Genomic DNA, 14,295 nt, shown 5'->3' on the forward strand with positions numbered 1-14,295 from the left:
TGCCTTATTTGTTGGCGCTATGCCACCCTAATGCCACGAGCCTTGCTTATGCACCATGCCTCCCACATATGCTTCACCATGCTCGGTCACCACGCCCTGTACCACCTGCGTTTTCCTTACCAAGTGTGTGCTCCACCATTGCACCATCTTCTTGTGGTAATACCCCACGTGCTGACCATGTGTCTCTATCTCTATGCCAACACCTCCTTTGGTCGCCTCTTTTCACTTGGCCCCGTCCTTGGCCTTCATGGCTCTTGTGGCATGCACAAGATTCAAATATTTTCTGGTGAGGTGTGACAATAATCACTAATGAATTTCCAACTTGTCTTGTCTCCAAACCGCTCTTTTAAGGCCAAACTCAACCAACCGCTTCCAAGAGGTGAAATACATTCAATCATGTTTGCACCCTACTGGCATCTATTTTGTCATATATGCAAGCACATAAGACTCAAAGTTTAACATGTACTGTCATGGGCGGCTTTCCAGCCGTGCCCCATGACCCCTTGGGCGCGCCCCGTGGCGTCCTAGCAAGCCTTCCAATGCCTAGCGCCACGGACGGCCCCGTGGTCTTGGTCGCGCCAAGTGACAAGCGCGCATGTGCCTCTGTCGCCCCACCGATATCCCTCGCCAGCGCCCAACCGCAGGCAGATGCCAACAGCGCCGCGCGCGCAGACAATGCCGCGCGCGCAGATCCTGATGCCAAAGACTATGCTGCCGACAACGGCCATGTTTTCTGCCTTATAGCAAACTAAGTCTTTTTCATTGTAAATATAGAGTAGTTTTATTCAATGTAATTTCATTATGTTTCTCTAGCTTAATCAAGTCTAGTCTTGTAGCTTTGGATTATTTTTTTAAGCATTATTAAGGGGGACCAAACAATCAAAACTTTCTAGCAAGCAAACAATTCTCTGTACTGGTGTCTCTCCCCCTCGACACCGCATTTCCTTTCTGTAATAGCTTTCATTAATGCAATCAAGCTTTCTTTCATTCTCAATTCTCATTCCTGTTCTCTCAATTTCTCCTGACATTGGTTCTCCCGTACGGCACTGACAATCTAGTCTAGCGTACGGAGGGGACCTCAGTTGGCGGACAGTAACTGCACTGACATCAGTTGCTTAGCCTTACGTCGCCCTTCCAAGGAATCTCAGGAAGGCGCCGCGTAATAGTTGGTATCAGAGCCTAGGCTCGACATCGGACGAGGGAACGCATTGCCATTACCACCATTTCTGACCATGGTGAATCATGGGGACCGCATTGCGGCCCTTGAACAGACGGTTGACGGATTACTGCCCATCATGGATACGATGCCTGAACTAAGAACCAGCCTAGGGCAAAGGTTGGATGACCTGGACCGCAGGGTGCTCCAGGCCGAAGTTGACATAGAAAACATCAGTCGTGACTCCGAGGGAGATCGACAAACGGCAGCCACAGAGGCAGCCGAAATTTTTGGCAAATTCGAGGGACTCCAACATGAGCGTGCCGAGGATTTAGCTTACAGGGCACAAGAGGCAGATAGGGTGACTGCCATGCAACAAACTATTGACGACTTGACAGACAAGCTCAATGTTGTCAATGCTGCTTTACAGGGCCTACTGCGAGGCGGTGGAAACCAGGTCGGGGGCACTGCAAACCCCACCTCCGTGACACAAAAATTGAAAATTCCCGAGCCAAAGCCATACAGTGGAGCTAGGAATGCCAAGGAAGTGGAGAACTTCATTTTTGATGTCGAACAATATTTTGATGCTGTTGGGGGCCTAGAAGAAGCCAAGAAGGTAGCAACTGCTGCCATGTATCTTCAGGGTGATGCTAAACTCTGGTGGCGGGTGAAATACGAAGCTATCAAGGCCGGTGAAGATGCTCTCGAAACATGGGCAGAACTGAAGGCAGCCATCCGCCTACAATTCTTCCCCGAGAATGTTGAATACAATTCAAGGAGAAAGCTACGGGAGCTCCGTCAGACCAAATCTGTGCGGGACTACGTGCGGGAATTCTCCGCGCTCATGCTAAGCATACGCGACATGGGGGACAAAGACAAGCTCTTTACCTTCCTAGAAGGGCTGAAACCTTATGCCCGTATGGAGCTACAAAGGCAACGGGTAGATACCCTGCCCAAGGCGATCCAAGCAGCTGAATGCCTTGGGGACTATCAAATGGAAGCCCGGAAGGATAGGCCTCAACCGCCTACCCGAGCGGGATTCAAAGGGGGCCAGTCTAGCAATGGTGGCCCTAGCAGAAGTGGGGGAGATCGGAGCTCAACCAAACCTAAGGCTCCCTCCACAGGCAGCAACAGTGCTGCATCTAACAACAATGATCGGGGGAGGAAGCCTCCTTCAGGGTGCCGTCATTGTGGCGGACCACATTGGAACAATGAGTGCCCACATGCACAGATGAATGCCCATCAGACTCTTGATGATGGGACAGATGACGATTCAGACGATGCGGATCAGACTGAACCCGTAGGTGCCTTCAATGCAATTGTTGGCTCCATTTCTGAGGCATTAGCAGAGACTAGTGCTGGTATCCGTAAGAAGAAGGACCCATGTCCCGTCACCAAGAAAGGGAAAAAGAAGGCGGATGATGAGACTCCTCTTAAGCACGAGAGGACCTTAATGTTCGTTGAGATGAAGGTGAATGGCAAGCCCATTCGGGCCATGGTAGACACGGGTGCTACCCACAACTACTTAGCCTCGACTCAGGTGGAGCGCCTTGGTCTAGTCGTAGGGAAAGGTAGAGGCCGTGTCAAGGCTATCAACTCACCTCCCCAGCCAGTGGGTGGAATAGCCAAAGAAGTACCGATGAAGCTTGGCCCTTACGAAGGAAAATTCAACTTGCGTGTGGTGATCATAGATGACTTCGAGTTGATAGTTGGATTGGAATTCCTGAGGCAAACCAACACCATGCCTGTACCGTATGCTGACATGTTACTGATGATGGGAGCAAACGGGGCCAAGCCCTGCGTTATCCCGTGCATGCCCATGAAGATGGCCGTTGAAAACATCTCGGCCTTGCAGTTGAAGAAGGGGGTCAAAAGAAACGAACCTACGTTCCTAGCAACCCTCTGCATCGAAGATGTAGAATGCTCCTCGGGTCCCATTCCTGAACCCGTGAAGGAGCTACTACTAGAGTTTGAAGATGTCATGCCACAAGACATGCCAAAGCGACTACCGCCTAGGCGCACTGTGGATCATGAAATTGAGCTGGTGCCGGGCGCGAAGCCACCTGCCCGGGCGCCTTACAGAATGTCACAACCCGAACTCACCGAACTTCGGAGACAATTGACGGAAATGCTAGACACAGGGATTATCGTGCCCTCCAAATCCCCATACGGGTCCCCTGTGCTATTCCAAAAGAAACATGATGGTAGTCTACGACTCTGTGTGGACTATCGGGCTCTAAACAAAATTACTGTGAAGAACAAGTACCCTATTCCGTTAATGGCAGACTTGTTCGATAGACTGGGTGGCGCGACAGTGTTCACCAAAATAGATCTGAAGACAGGTTATTGGCAAGTTCGGATTGCAGAGGGTGATGAGCACAAGACGACCTGTGTGACAAGATATGGCTCGTACGATTTCCTAGTTATGCCATTCGGCTTGACTAACGCCCCAGCTACATTTTGCACTTTGATGAACCAAGTCTTCCAGGAGTTCTTGGTGAAATGGCAGGGCTGTGATACAGAGGAGAACACTTGGGAGAGGGGAACAAACCTCAAAGCCTACAAGAGCCTAATTGAAGATTATCTTGCAAGTAAGGCGCCGAGGACGTCGCCAACTCAGGTGGGGGAGAATGTCATGGGCGGCTTTCCAGCCGTGCCCCATGACCCCTTGGGCGCGCCCCGTGGCGTCCTAGCAAGCCTTCCAATGCCTAGCGCCACGGACGGCCCCGTGGTCTTGGTCGCGCCAAGTGACAAGCGCGCATGTGCCTCTGTCGCCCCACCGATATCCCTCGCCAGCGCCCAACCGCAGGCAGATGCCAACAGCGCCGCGCGCGCAGACAATGCCGCGCGCGCAGATCCTGATGCCAAAGACTATGCTGCCGACAACGACCATGTTTTCTGCCTTATAGCAAACTAAGTCTTTTTCATTGTAAATATAGAGTAGTTTTATTCCATGTAATTTCATTATGTTTCTCTAGCTTAATCAAGTCTAGTCTTGTAGCTTTGGATTATTTTTTTAAGCATTATTAAGGGGGACCAAACAATCAAAACTTTCTAGCAAGCAAACAATTCTCTGTACTGGTGTCTCTCCCCCTCGACACCGCATTTCCTTTCTGTAATAGCTTTCATTAATGCAATCAAGCTTTCTTTCATTCTCAATTCTCATTCCTGTTCTCTCAATTTCTCCTGACATTGGTTCTCCCGTACGGCACTGACAATCTAGTCTAGCGTACGGAGGGGACCTCAGTTGGCGGACAGTAACTGCACTGACATCAGTTGCTTAGCCTTACGTCGCCCTTCCAAGGAATCTCAGGAAGGCGCCGCGTAACAGTACTCATGATCCCAGGCTCGGGGCATTACACCTATCCCTTCAAGGAATAAACAATGATTACTTAATTATCCCTATTGTGAGGTAAACTCTTACTTTCTCTGAAAGCCATTTTCTGAAATCTCATATATTGCTCACGTCATCATTGATGTTGTGCTTTGTTTACACATTTCTGTCCAGAAACTCATTGCTTATTTCTGGTTCTGATGGTAGGAGAGTCCCTAGCTGGAAAGTCATTCCATGTGTCTTAAGTAACTCAATTAGATGCATTAACCAGAAGTATTAATTCCTCTTATTAATAAGCCACAATTTGAGGAGCTTAGGGTCGTTAGGGGTATTTTGGGAAACTAAAATTGTTTAGCCTAACACACGTGTTATCGCTGTTTTCACCCAGTTCTGGCACGTACATCCCCAGAATGAACGCCCGCCAGTCTGCCGCTTTCTAATTTGCTTTAAGAAGATAGAAAGGAAACCGCCGGCCGTCATCTCCGCCCATCCAATTTCCTTTCAATAAGCCAAGATCTGCACTCTGTTACAAAACAGTTTCCTCTTTCTTGTAGATTTTATATGGATTTCTGCTACAAGAAAAAGCTAAAAGAACTGTGAGATGCTGGTGGGTTTCTGCTCTGTGATCTATAGAAGGTGGTAAAAGATATTGAAATTCTTGATGGTAAATGGGTACTTTCTATTTCCTGGCTGTAATGACTAGATGTAGAGAATCTTGGCTTATAAATGAAATAAAGCGGAGTATTTCTCTGTTTATTTTGAGTTATATGTGTTGATATTCTAAGAGTTGCATACTACGAATTTGAGTTTTCAGTTACTGAAAATCTTTATGTACCTGTAAATTTAAATGTTTTCGTTATAAGAAGATTTTCTGGATGAATGAACTGCCTGCGAAATTGAATCCCACAACAACAACTGGCCAGTGTGTTCCCACAAGTGGGGTTTGGGGAGGATAAGATGTATGCAACCTTACCCCTACCATATAAAGGCAGGAAGACTATTTCCGATAAACTCTCGGCTAAAGAAAAGATGGAAGAAGCACTGATAGCATCATAGCCACCTTCGAAATTGAATCAAATTATTTTATTTCGCTTTAAAAGAAAACAAGTAAGTGTGATCCAATTCAGTGACTCTGAACTCCGTCATTCATTTAGAGATAAAGAGAGCATGTGACTCAATTTTCATTATTTCCCATTAATATTTTTATCCATTTATTTTTCTGGGTGACAGAATTCAGTTGCCCATACAACTGGGCGTGTGACTGTTAGTATGTCTGAACTTGCAATTTCTTTCACATCATCAAGAGTAGTTAGCCGGCTTTTAGTACTAATTTGTCACTTGTGCCCATCATGCCGTTGCGCATTTTTGGCTGCTGCCGAGCTCAACTTCAACATTGTTAGTGGGAGCAATTAATTAGATTACATTTAAACAAGCTATTACTTGAGTGATATTTGATTATTCATGCTGGTACTTTGAATATATTTGTTGTTAGATTCTGAAATCATGTTGAGTGTTACTACAGGCAATTATATCTCTATTAATGTTTACGCCTTTTGCAATTGCAATGGAGGGTTCCGAAAGGTGGGAAATAGGATGGCAAAACACACTCTCTCAAATAGGATCCAATTTTGTTAATTGGTGAGGATTGACAACTTCCACTTTTCATGATGCATGCTCCTAGTATTTGCTGAGGAATAGTTGTACCTCAATTATTGAATATGTATCTTGGTTGCTGCAGTTTGAGTTGAGTTTACATCGTCCTCCATATTACTTGAATCATGGTTGTTTTGTTTGACTATTTTAGAATGTTGATAAAAACTAAAGGTACTTTATATTAATCCCTTTTTTCCTAGGCATCAGTCAGGTATAAGGTGATTATGGATGCTGTGCTTGTGTCTATATTAATGGATGCTGCCTTAGTCTCTAACTCTCTCTTTTGCATACTTCTGAATCATTTAATAAACTATGTGATAGCTCTTGTTATGTTATTGCTGATAGTTTTCCTACTTGGATGCTTATAGTAAAAGTTTTTTTCACGAAATATTTTATGACTATCCTATTAACAGTTTTTGTCTTTGGGTTTCGTATAGAGTATCAGCACATGACATATGCTATCACTTATATAACCAGTTGTTTTATATGTCATTGGATGAGATTTCTCACCTGTTGTTTAGCATAGAAATACAATGAAGCGGATATCTTTCATTGTTACCTCCATCATAATCTTCCAAATACCTGTTCGACTCATCAATGCACTTGGAGCTGCCATTATCTTCATAGGAACTTTCATGTATTCACAAGTGAGTTTCTTCTTCACTGTCTATTGCTTAAAAATTCTGCTGCATCAAAGCGCACTGTTGGAAGTGAAGAAGCAAATAGAGTTCTATTAGGAATATAGCATTGATCCTGGAAGGTACATGGGTTCTTCATTTGGTTTGTCCTTCTTCCTATTTAAAGAATCATCGAAGTTAATTCCTGATCATAGTTCCAATATATGTTTGGTGGTATTTTTCATATAGCTTCTAAATTTATCAATTTTCTTTCTGAAGACTTCAATTGAAGGATGTTTGAATAAGCAAAGAAGTTTTTCTTTTGTGAAAGGCAAAATACATAAGTTACCTCTCGACCTATGGACCAAATCCTTGTTACACACTTTCTGACCCCGAAAATCATTTTACACACTCAACCTTTTCAAAGTGTGTCTAATACACACCTTTTTTGATACGTGGCTCGCGAGTGTTTTAACAAAAATAATGAGCGCGTGTATTTCTTTTATTTTCCATTTTTATCAAATAAAAAAGTTTCCAAACTAATAATCTCTGTCTCCTGTCTTGCCCAAACTACTAGGACCCACCTCCTTCCTCTCCGGCCTTCCCCAAACACCCATTCTGTTTCGTCTCTTCCTCTGAAATTTCAAAAATTCACAAAACTCATGGTAAATAATTTAAAGGAAGTGCTATAAATTTTGTTTAAAATTGTCTTTCAAACTTCTGTCGCTTTTTTTTCTGTCATTAAAACCCACAAACTATTTAATCTTTACATAAATAAAAAAGAATTTTTTTAATATTTCATGAGAATGACTAAAATTATAAAATCCCAACTCAGTTTCCTTCCTATAAGGGTAGGTTTGAGATCTATTCATAATAAAGTTGTTTAATTCATGGAAATGAAAAATTGACTTTGATTTACTTTGTTTGAGTGTAGTATGAGATCTGAAAATGGAAGAGGAAAATGAAAAATATAGGAGTTGCAATTTCAGTTTTCATCTCTTCTATTCTCGGTCTTGGGTTTGCTATGGAGGAATCAATGCAAAATTGAATATGGGTGAAGCTAATAAGCTGTGGTTATGACTTTTTTCTTGTGGTGCCATCGACGGCGCACGGCAGTAGAAGATGGAGAAGTTAAAAGGATTTTCAAATTGGGGGTATAAGAGTAATTTTAAATATTTTCCTTTTTAAAAAATAATAATGACACATGTCATGACTTTATTGGTGCGTGACATTATACATCTTTTGGTAAACTGGTCAAGAAAAAAGAGGTGTGTATTAGACACACTCTGAAAAAGTTAAATGTGTAAGATAATTTTTGTAGTAAGAAAGTGTGTAACAGGGATTTGGTCCATAGTTTAAGGGGCAAGTTATGTATTTTGCCTTTGTGAAAATTAAGTCATGTTTTACTTTTGAAATGGACCGAGTGCAAGTTGCACATACAGATCATAACAACAGAGGTGTGTAACAAGTCTATCGTTAAGGTGCACCATATATGACCATGCTTACTGAGGCAACTTTAAATTGTTGTTGCGTAACCTGATATTCTTGGGCTTTTTTTTTTTTTTTTTTTTTTTTTTTTTAATAAAAGATGAAGCACGATGCTCATATTTGGATGCTAAGTGCCTCTTCAATTGCAAAAATAGATATTTGGATACTAAGTGCCTCTCCAATTGCAAAAATAGATTAACCAACTCTCAAATATCCTGTCGATAAAGGTATTAGTTTATCTGTGAAGCAAGGAATGCAAGTTAAGAAAATAGTGATACAAACATGTTCATCCAAAATGTATGTGTCAGTTAGAATGTATATGACAGATAGAAGTTGCGACGGTGCCTATTATTGCAGAAAAGGTAATTCAATATTTTATTTTGTCGGATGCTCTCTTATGCTTCCTTGGCTCCTTGACTTAAGCATTGTTTTTGTCTTCTTACTCTTTTTTCCTTTGAGTGCAGGTGGTTTTGCCCAATTAATTCGTTCAATTTCACCAATACTGGATGAGACAATAAGATTCAAAATCCTCACTCTTCTTCCATGCATTTTCAGATATGTTCGTCATTCGTATATCACTGTGAGATTTGCTGATTACAACCAAAGCCCAGTCAATGAAGTTGACTATGCTTGAAATTTAGTACCCCAGATCTAACTGTACTTTTATCCTCTTTTGCATATAATATTGTGCCATGAAGTACCCTCCTGTATCCATGTTGTACATAATACTCTTTTTCTTGAGGTTACTTATTTCAATTTCAATAGTGAGCACTATTTTTACTAGCACCAGCATACATGAAAAAAATACTAGCTAACATGTGACGATGGTTCGTTATGTTGAAAGCAGAGGTTTTCCTATGTGGGTCAAGTGAATTTTGCTATTCCTATTATGAACTTGATTTATCATTGCTGAAGTGAAGATATTAAATCATTCTTTTAGCTCATCAGTGTTTTTTTTGGTAAACAAAGTAACTTTCCGTTGTGTCCATGGAGATGCATACCACATGTTTTGTATCTCAATTGTCAACTGCGCTTGTCCTTCGACTGTCAAAATATCCAATCAGAATTTTAGGGAGTTGTAATATTTTACTTTGAATATTTCTCTGTGGAACGTAACCGAGGAACATGTAATCATCTAGAGCTTTGTCTAAGCAGTTTCCAAAGTAGTTGAGAGTCACAATTTTAGTCATGCAAATAGTTAGGGTAACAAAAATCAAAAGCACTAAATTACCAGGTGACCTGTGATTTTCATTTGATCATTTACACGCTATAGTTCCAAATCGTCTAGAGTAGTTTGCAAAGCATTTGAGAATCGCCATCTTAATCATACAAATAGTTACAATGGGATGACGAAAATCAAAAGCACTAAATTACCACGTGAGATCAATTTTGATCTTTCATAGACACTACAACTGTCCGAGGCAACTTCATAGGAGAAGAAAGAAATTTTATAATAATTGGGCCCGGGCTACTCCTAACTAGTGGAGTCAATAAGTTCTACTCTAGAATTTGAATTTGATGGGCAAAACTTGATTAGGAACAACATTGATAGCAATACATCCTCCTAAATGCTTTAGGCAAGAAACTAATATGCAAATTAAGATCACAGCAATCGGCACATCGTCTACTAGATCTCCTAATGCTCTGTAAGTAAGGAGATCAGTGCAAGATCCACCTCTTCAAATATGAGACGTACAGAGTGTTTCACTAATTGAAGCTTTTGGGAAAAATGCTTGTGGACAGCTGAGCAGACATGCTTATTTCTTCTACAGTTTGTTTGCAGTATAAGAGGGGACAGTTGCCAAATCATTTCTTCTTGAAGAGGAAATGTGCAACCATCCATTCTTCTCCATTGTTGTAGTCAAACAGTTCAGCAACTGAAATGAAAAACGTTCTCCAATAGACAGTCCACTTAACAGCTGAATCCTTCCCATAAGTTGACTCCATTATTGGCTTTATGGAAGTTTTGTTCTGGTCCATTCTCTTAAGCCATTCTTCACTGAAAAGGGGTATTCTAGTTTAGTTGTTTGATCAAATGAGCAAGGTTATTCTCGTAAGCTAAAACCCATTAAACAGCACCACACATGTTTTTTCCTTCTTTTTTATTTAAAATATTCAAATTGGCAAACCATGTCATTTTATAGCTCATACATCAATCATGTTCTATGCTCACCTTGTCTGTGCATAATGCTTTCCGTTAACGAGCCAGTGATTAACCACAGAAACATCATCCTGCATGCAAACATCACCTTAAACACTAAGAAATCATAAAATGGTTTAAGGCCACAAAAGGCATGTTCTTTCAACTGCAAAATACTTGTTTCATGTGACTTCTGGTAGTTGTTAGTCATTTATGCATCTTTCAATGGAATGTGATCGAATGTACTAGATGTAAGAAACAAGCAGCATGTTGGATTTTATAAGCTCACCTGAAAATAAAGGAGGAGATTTGCAGAAGGCATCGTACCGCCACTGAAGAAGTAGCGAGTGATCCAATCATCATCATTAACATCCTGCAGAAAATTATATACTATATCTGTAATTGAAGTAGGGAATGATTGATATTCGAATTTATTCTAGTGAATAGATTCGTCATTATCTAAAAACCAATGCATCAGCAGATCAATGTATGTACCTCGAAGTGGTAAGCGAATGCCTTGTGGCAAAAATGATGAACAAAAAGAAGACTATCTGGCTTCATCCATCTGGAGATCTTCTTGAGGAGATATCCGTAGTTCTTCATATGCTATGAAGTGAAAATATTTATTAGCTATATATCATAACTGTAAATTGTAACCTGAGAACAAATACTCTGTTTAAACACAATACCTCAAACATTTCAATAGACAATATTCGATCATAGGAACCTTCCATCTCAAATGTGCTAATATCTGCAACTATGATCTCCACATTCTGCAGCTGAAATTCCCTAAACACATAAACCACAGGAAAATAAGATAGTTCTCAATATAGAACTTGATCTTTCCATTATTCTAGAAGAGAAACTATACAAACCCATCTCACTAAATCAACATTTAGAAAATTTTGTCCAGCTATAGGAACACACCAGAATGTGTACACAATCCACATAGTGGTGAACGTTTTTGAGGAAAGACTCTGGTTAAATTAACATAAACAAGATTCTCAGATGAGGTTATTTAGACAATAACTAGAGCCAACACCAAATGGATTTCGTAACAGCAAGTTCGAAAGACTAATGAAGCAGGATATTTTTTCTGATAAGTAAATGAAGTATGATATAGAAACGTTTGTATGTTTCCTAGATCAAATAAAACATAACAACAATATGCTTAAGCCATCGAAAGCATATCAAAAAGAGTACCGGCACTGCTCTTCGACATGTGCTTTTTGAGTCACTGAATTGCAAATTCCAGTAACTTTGCAGCTACAGTATTTTTGTGCTATGTATAGAGAAAGGGATCCCCAGCCACATCCAACATCAAGTACAGTGTGACCATCTTTCAGCTGTGACCTTTCACAGTATAATTCCATCATCGCTTTTTCAGCATCCTCTAAAGTGCTTGACTTGTCGCGGAAATAACAGCAGCTGCTTATAGCAAACATAAGCCAAGTAAGACTATCAGATTAAATTTGAACAGCGTATGTCGTGATAAAACAGAACATTATTATTGACTTCTTCTAATAATATCACTCTCTTAGAAGTGCAACATATAGGAATAAAGTATCGCAATGAGAATGGAGTACTAAAAATGTATATTTGTAACCCAGAAGGAGGGTGAAACTTTAGAGTTATGGAGATACTTGCCTGTATTTGAAGTGCTTTCCAAGAACAAACTTGAAGAAAGACGTAGGAAGCTCGTAATGTTGGGACTTCGCCTTCTCAGTCATCACAGCTATAGGCATCTCTTTTAAAGCTGTAAAAGAAGCAGTCAATCAAAATTCTATAAAGAATGAAGCATGAAATTCCAGGCAAGCAATCGAAGCGCATCCTTATTAGTATAAAGCATATACTGGACGTAGCACTTTAGTCTTGTTCTCTCTACCAGCATTATGTACTTAATGCAACTGGTTGGGCATTCTAAGGGGCCAGTGTTCCAAATTTTAGTGTCTCAAGTCTCAACACCCAAATTCCACATTATTTTGACACATATGCCTACAGAATAACAGATAAAACTATGAACATAGCACTATTTCATCATCTTCTGGGTCACACAGCCCTTTGCTGCCATCAGATTACTACCAATAGACAAGTTATAAAAGTTGAGCTAAAAGCTGAGCCAAAAGCTGACCATGTATCATATATTAACAGAATCAAATACTTTATTACTGTGTGTCATAAGAAACTCACCTTGCTTTAAATTAACAGAAAGCCTCACTTTTTTCTAGGAAACTGTCCCTAATCCCTATAGATCTTCTCGTGATACTCAAATACAAAAGAAGGTTGTACAAAATAGAGCATTGTGTTCCAGAATATATAATCCCTGCATTACTTAATTTAAATTATTAAGTACGACTTAGTTAAATGACAATAAATATTATTATTATAGTCCTGTATAACTTGTCCGTTAGCAATACAACCCCTAATACTACATTCTAAACTAATCTGTTATCCTTACTTAAGTTTCATTGGGACAGTAAATCAAGACATCTCGTCCAACTGAAGTTGGAATGAAGGCAAAAGAAGAGTAAGTAATTACTCCACTATTTAACTTGCGTACATTCCTTAATCCTTCCTTTGCTAAATCTCAGCTTGTAAAATAAATTTTCTACTGCTTTTGGTTCACATGCATAATCCGCCTCAAATTTTCCTAAAAATTGAGAAGTTACACTAAAATTTTCAAATTACAAGCTCCAGCAAAAAAGTGAAACTTGACCATAAAACAAAGTTTAACACACAATATATACACTGTGCTTCAGTAGTAGTGGAAAAACAATGATTTTCTGAAATTAAAACTGAACTTGAACTTTACAAAAAAAAAAAGTTAGAGAAAAGTGCGTACAGTGCACAAAGTGGAGAAGGTCAGAGAGCTGAAGCTCAGCGGAAGGCTTGTAACTGGAACGAAGTCGGGCAGCTAAGAGCAGTCGTGTGAGCCGCCGTATAACGGCGTCAGGCAAGAGGTTGCGCTCTAGAGAAGACAGCATTAAACGCACCGTAGCATTGTAAGGCACCTGTACTATCGCATCCATCTTTCTGATCTGCTTAAGGACTAAGGAGAAGCAAAAATGGCCGCTATGCACTTAAATTTCTCTTTTATGTTCACTCTTGCAGTACAGGGGCTTATCTACAAGTTATGGGCACTGCCTCACCTTTGCAATGATGAAAGGGAAAATTTATAAAGTACTACTTTATTTAATAATTGAGTTTAAGTTACATACATAATTTTGTTTTTTTGCCTCCAAGAACTCCCATCATAATTTTGGGATGACTCGAATTAGAAGTGAAGGATGCACCACTTGAATAATCTACTCTTGTCTACGTAATTACAAATTTACAGTAAAAAACTTTTATACTACATCAATGAAGCAGTGCAAAGAGTTTAGGAAATATTAAGAGTTAAATAAAATGTTACTACTATTTTTCCGTATTAATTTATATGCCATAATTTGATAGGACACGAAATTTAAGAAAAATAAAAAAAATTTAAAATTTATAATCTTGAAAACTTTAATAGAAATAGATTTTATGGAATCTTCAATTTATGCAGCAAAAACAATTTCTCATTAAAAATAAAATAAGTAAAATAATAATTGTATGTTTAAATATAAACTAAGTACATTATTCGTTTTAGAACAAACAAATAAAAAAAGTGGGTCCTATAAACAACATTCTGTACCTTCCTTTGGCAACTTTCCCTATTAGATCTTCTCGTGATACATAAAGAATAAAAAGAGGTGTGGTCCAAAAGCAAAAACGTGTAGCTTGCATCTACCAAGTGATGATTTTTAAGAACATTCTGTTCCCAGAAACATTTAGCTTGATAAAATTATTCACACTGCCACTATATATAATTAAACTCAAGTTTAAATAAAATTGGCTATAATTATTCTTCAAAATTCTACGTAAT

General features: G+C 39.8%; 1 protein-coding gene and 1 long non-coding RNA gene across 2 annotated transcripts; one reads left to right on the top strand and one right to left on the bottom strand.

The window, feature by feature from the left end:
- The first annotated feature begins 4,612 nt into the window (after nucleotides 1-4,612).
- On the top strand, nucleotides 4,613-9,010 carry LOC107769435 (uncharacterized). Its single transcript, XR_001644392.2, has 2 exons — nucleotides 4,613-8,610; nucleotides 8,713-9,010. It is a non-coding gene; the product is annotated as an uncharacterized LOC107769435 (long non-coding RNA).
- Nucleotides 9,011-9,592: 582 nt separating this feature from the next.
- LOC107769436 ((S)-coclaurine N-methyltransferase) lies at nucleotides 9,593-13,707 on the bottom strand. The gene is made up of 8 exons (XM_016588651.2): nucleotides 13,231-13,707; nucleotides 12,036-12,144; nucleotides 11,592-11,816; nucleotides 11,078-11,177; nucleotides 10,884-10,994; nucleotides 10,678-10,761; nucleotides 10,422-10,480; nucleotides 9,593-10,247 (listed from the first exon to the last, which is right to left on the bottom strand). Exons 1-8 carry the CDS (start codon nucleotides 13,415-13,417, stop codon nucleotides 10,055-10,057), a joined length of 1,068 nt encoding a protein of 355 aa, XP_016444137.1. The 5' UTR covers nucleotides 13,418-13,707; the 3' UTR covers nucleotides 9,593-10,054.
- Between the last annotated feature and the right edge of the window lie 588 nt (nucleotides 13,708-14,295).

This window comes from Nicotiana tabacum, chromosome 1 (assembly GCF_000715075.1).
Source record: "Nicotiana tabacum cultivar K326 chromosome 1, ASM71507v2, whole genome shotgun sequence".
NCBI lineage: Eukaryota > Viridiplantae > Streptophyta > Magnoliopsida > Solanales > Solanaceae > Nicotiana > Nicotiana tabacum.

What these genes read in the sequence shown, in the direction of transcription:
- LOC107769436 (XM_016588651.2), bottom strand. Translation starts at nt 13,417, where the DNA reads ATGGATGCGATAGTACAGGTGCCTTACAATGCTACGGTGCGTTTAATG. An exon ending in CATTCGCTTACCACTTCGAG is followed by an intron (nt 10,762 to 10,883) that starts GTACATACATTG and finishes AATTTTCTGCAG; the next exon opens with GATGTTAATGATGATGATTG. An exon ending in ATCTCCTCCTTTATTTTCAG is followed by an intron (nt 10,481 to 10,677) that starts GTGAGCTTATAA and finishes GTTTGCATGCAG; the next exon opens with GATGATGTTTCTGTGGTTAA.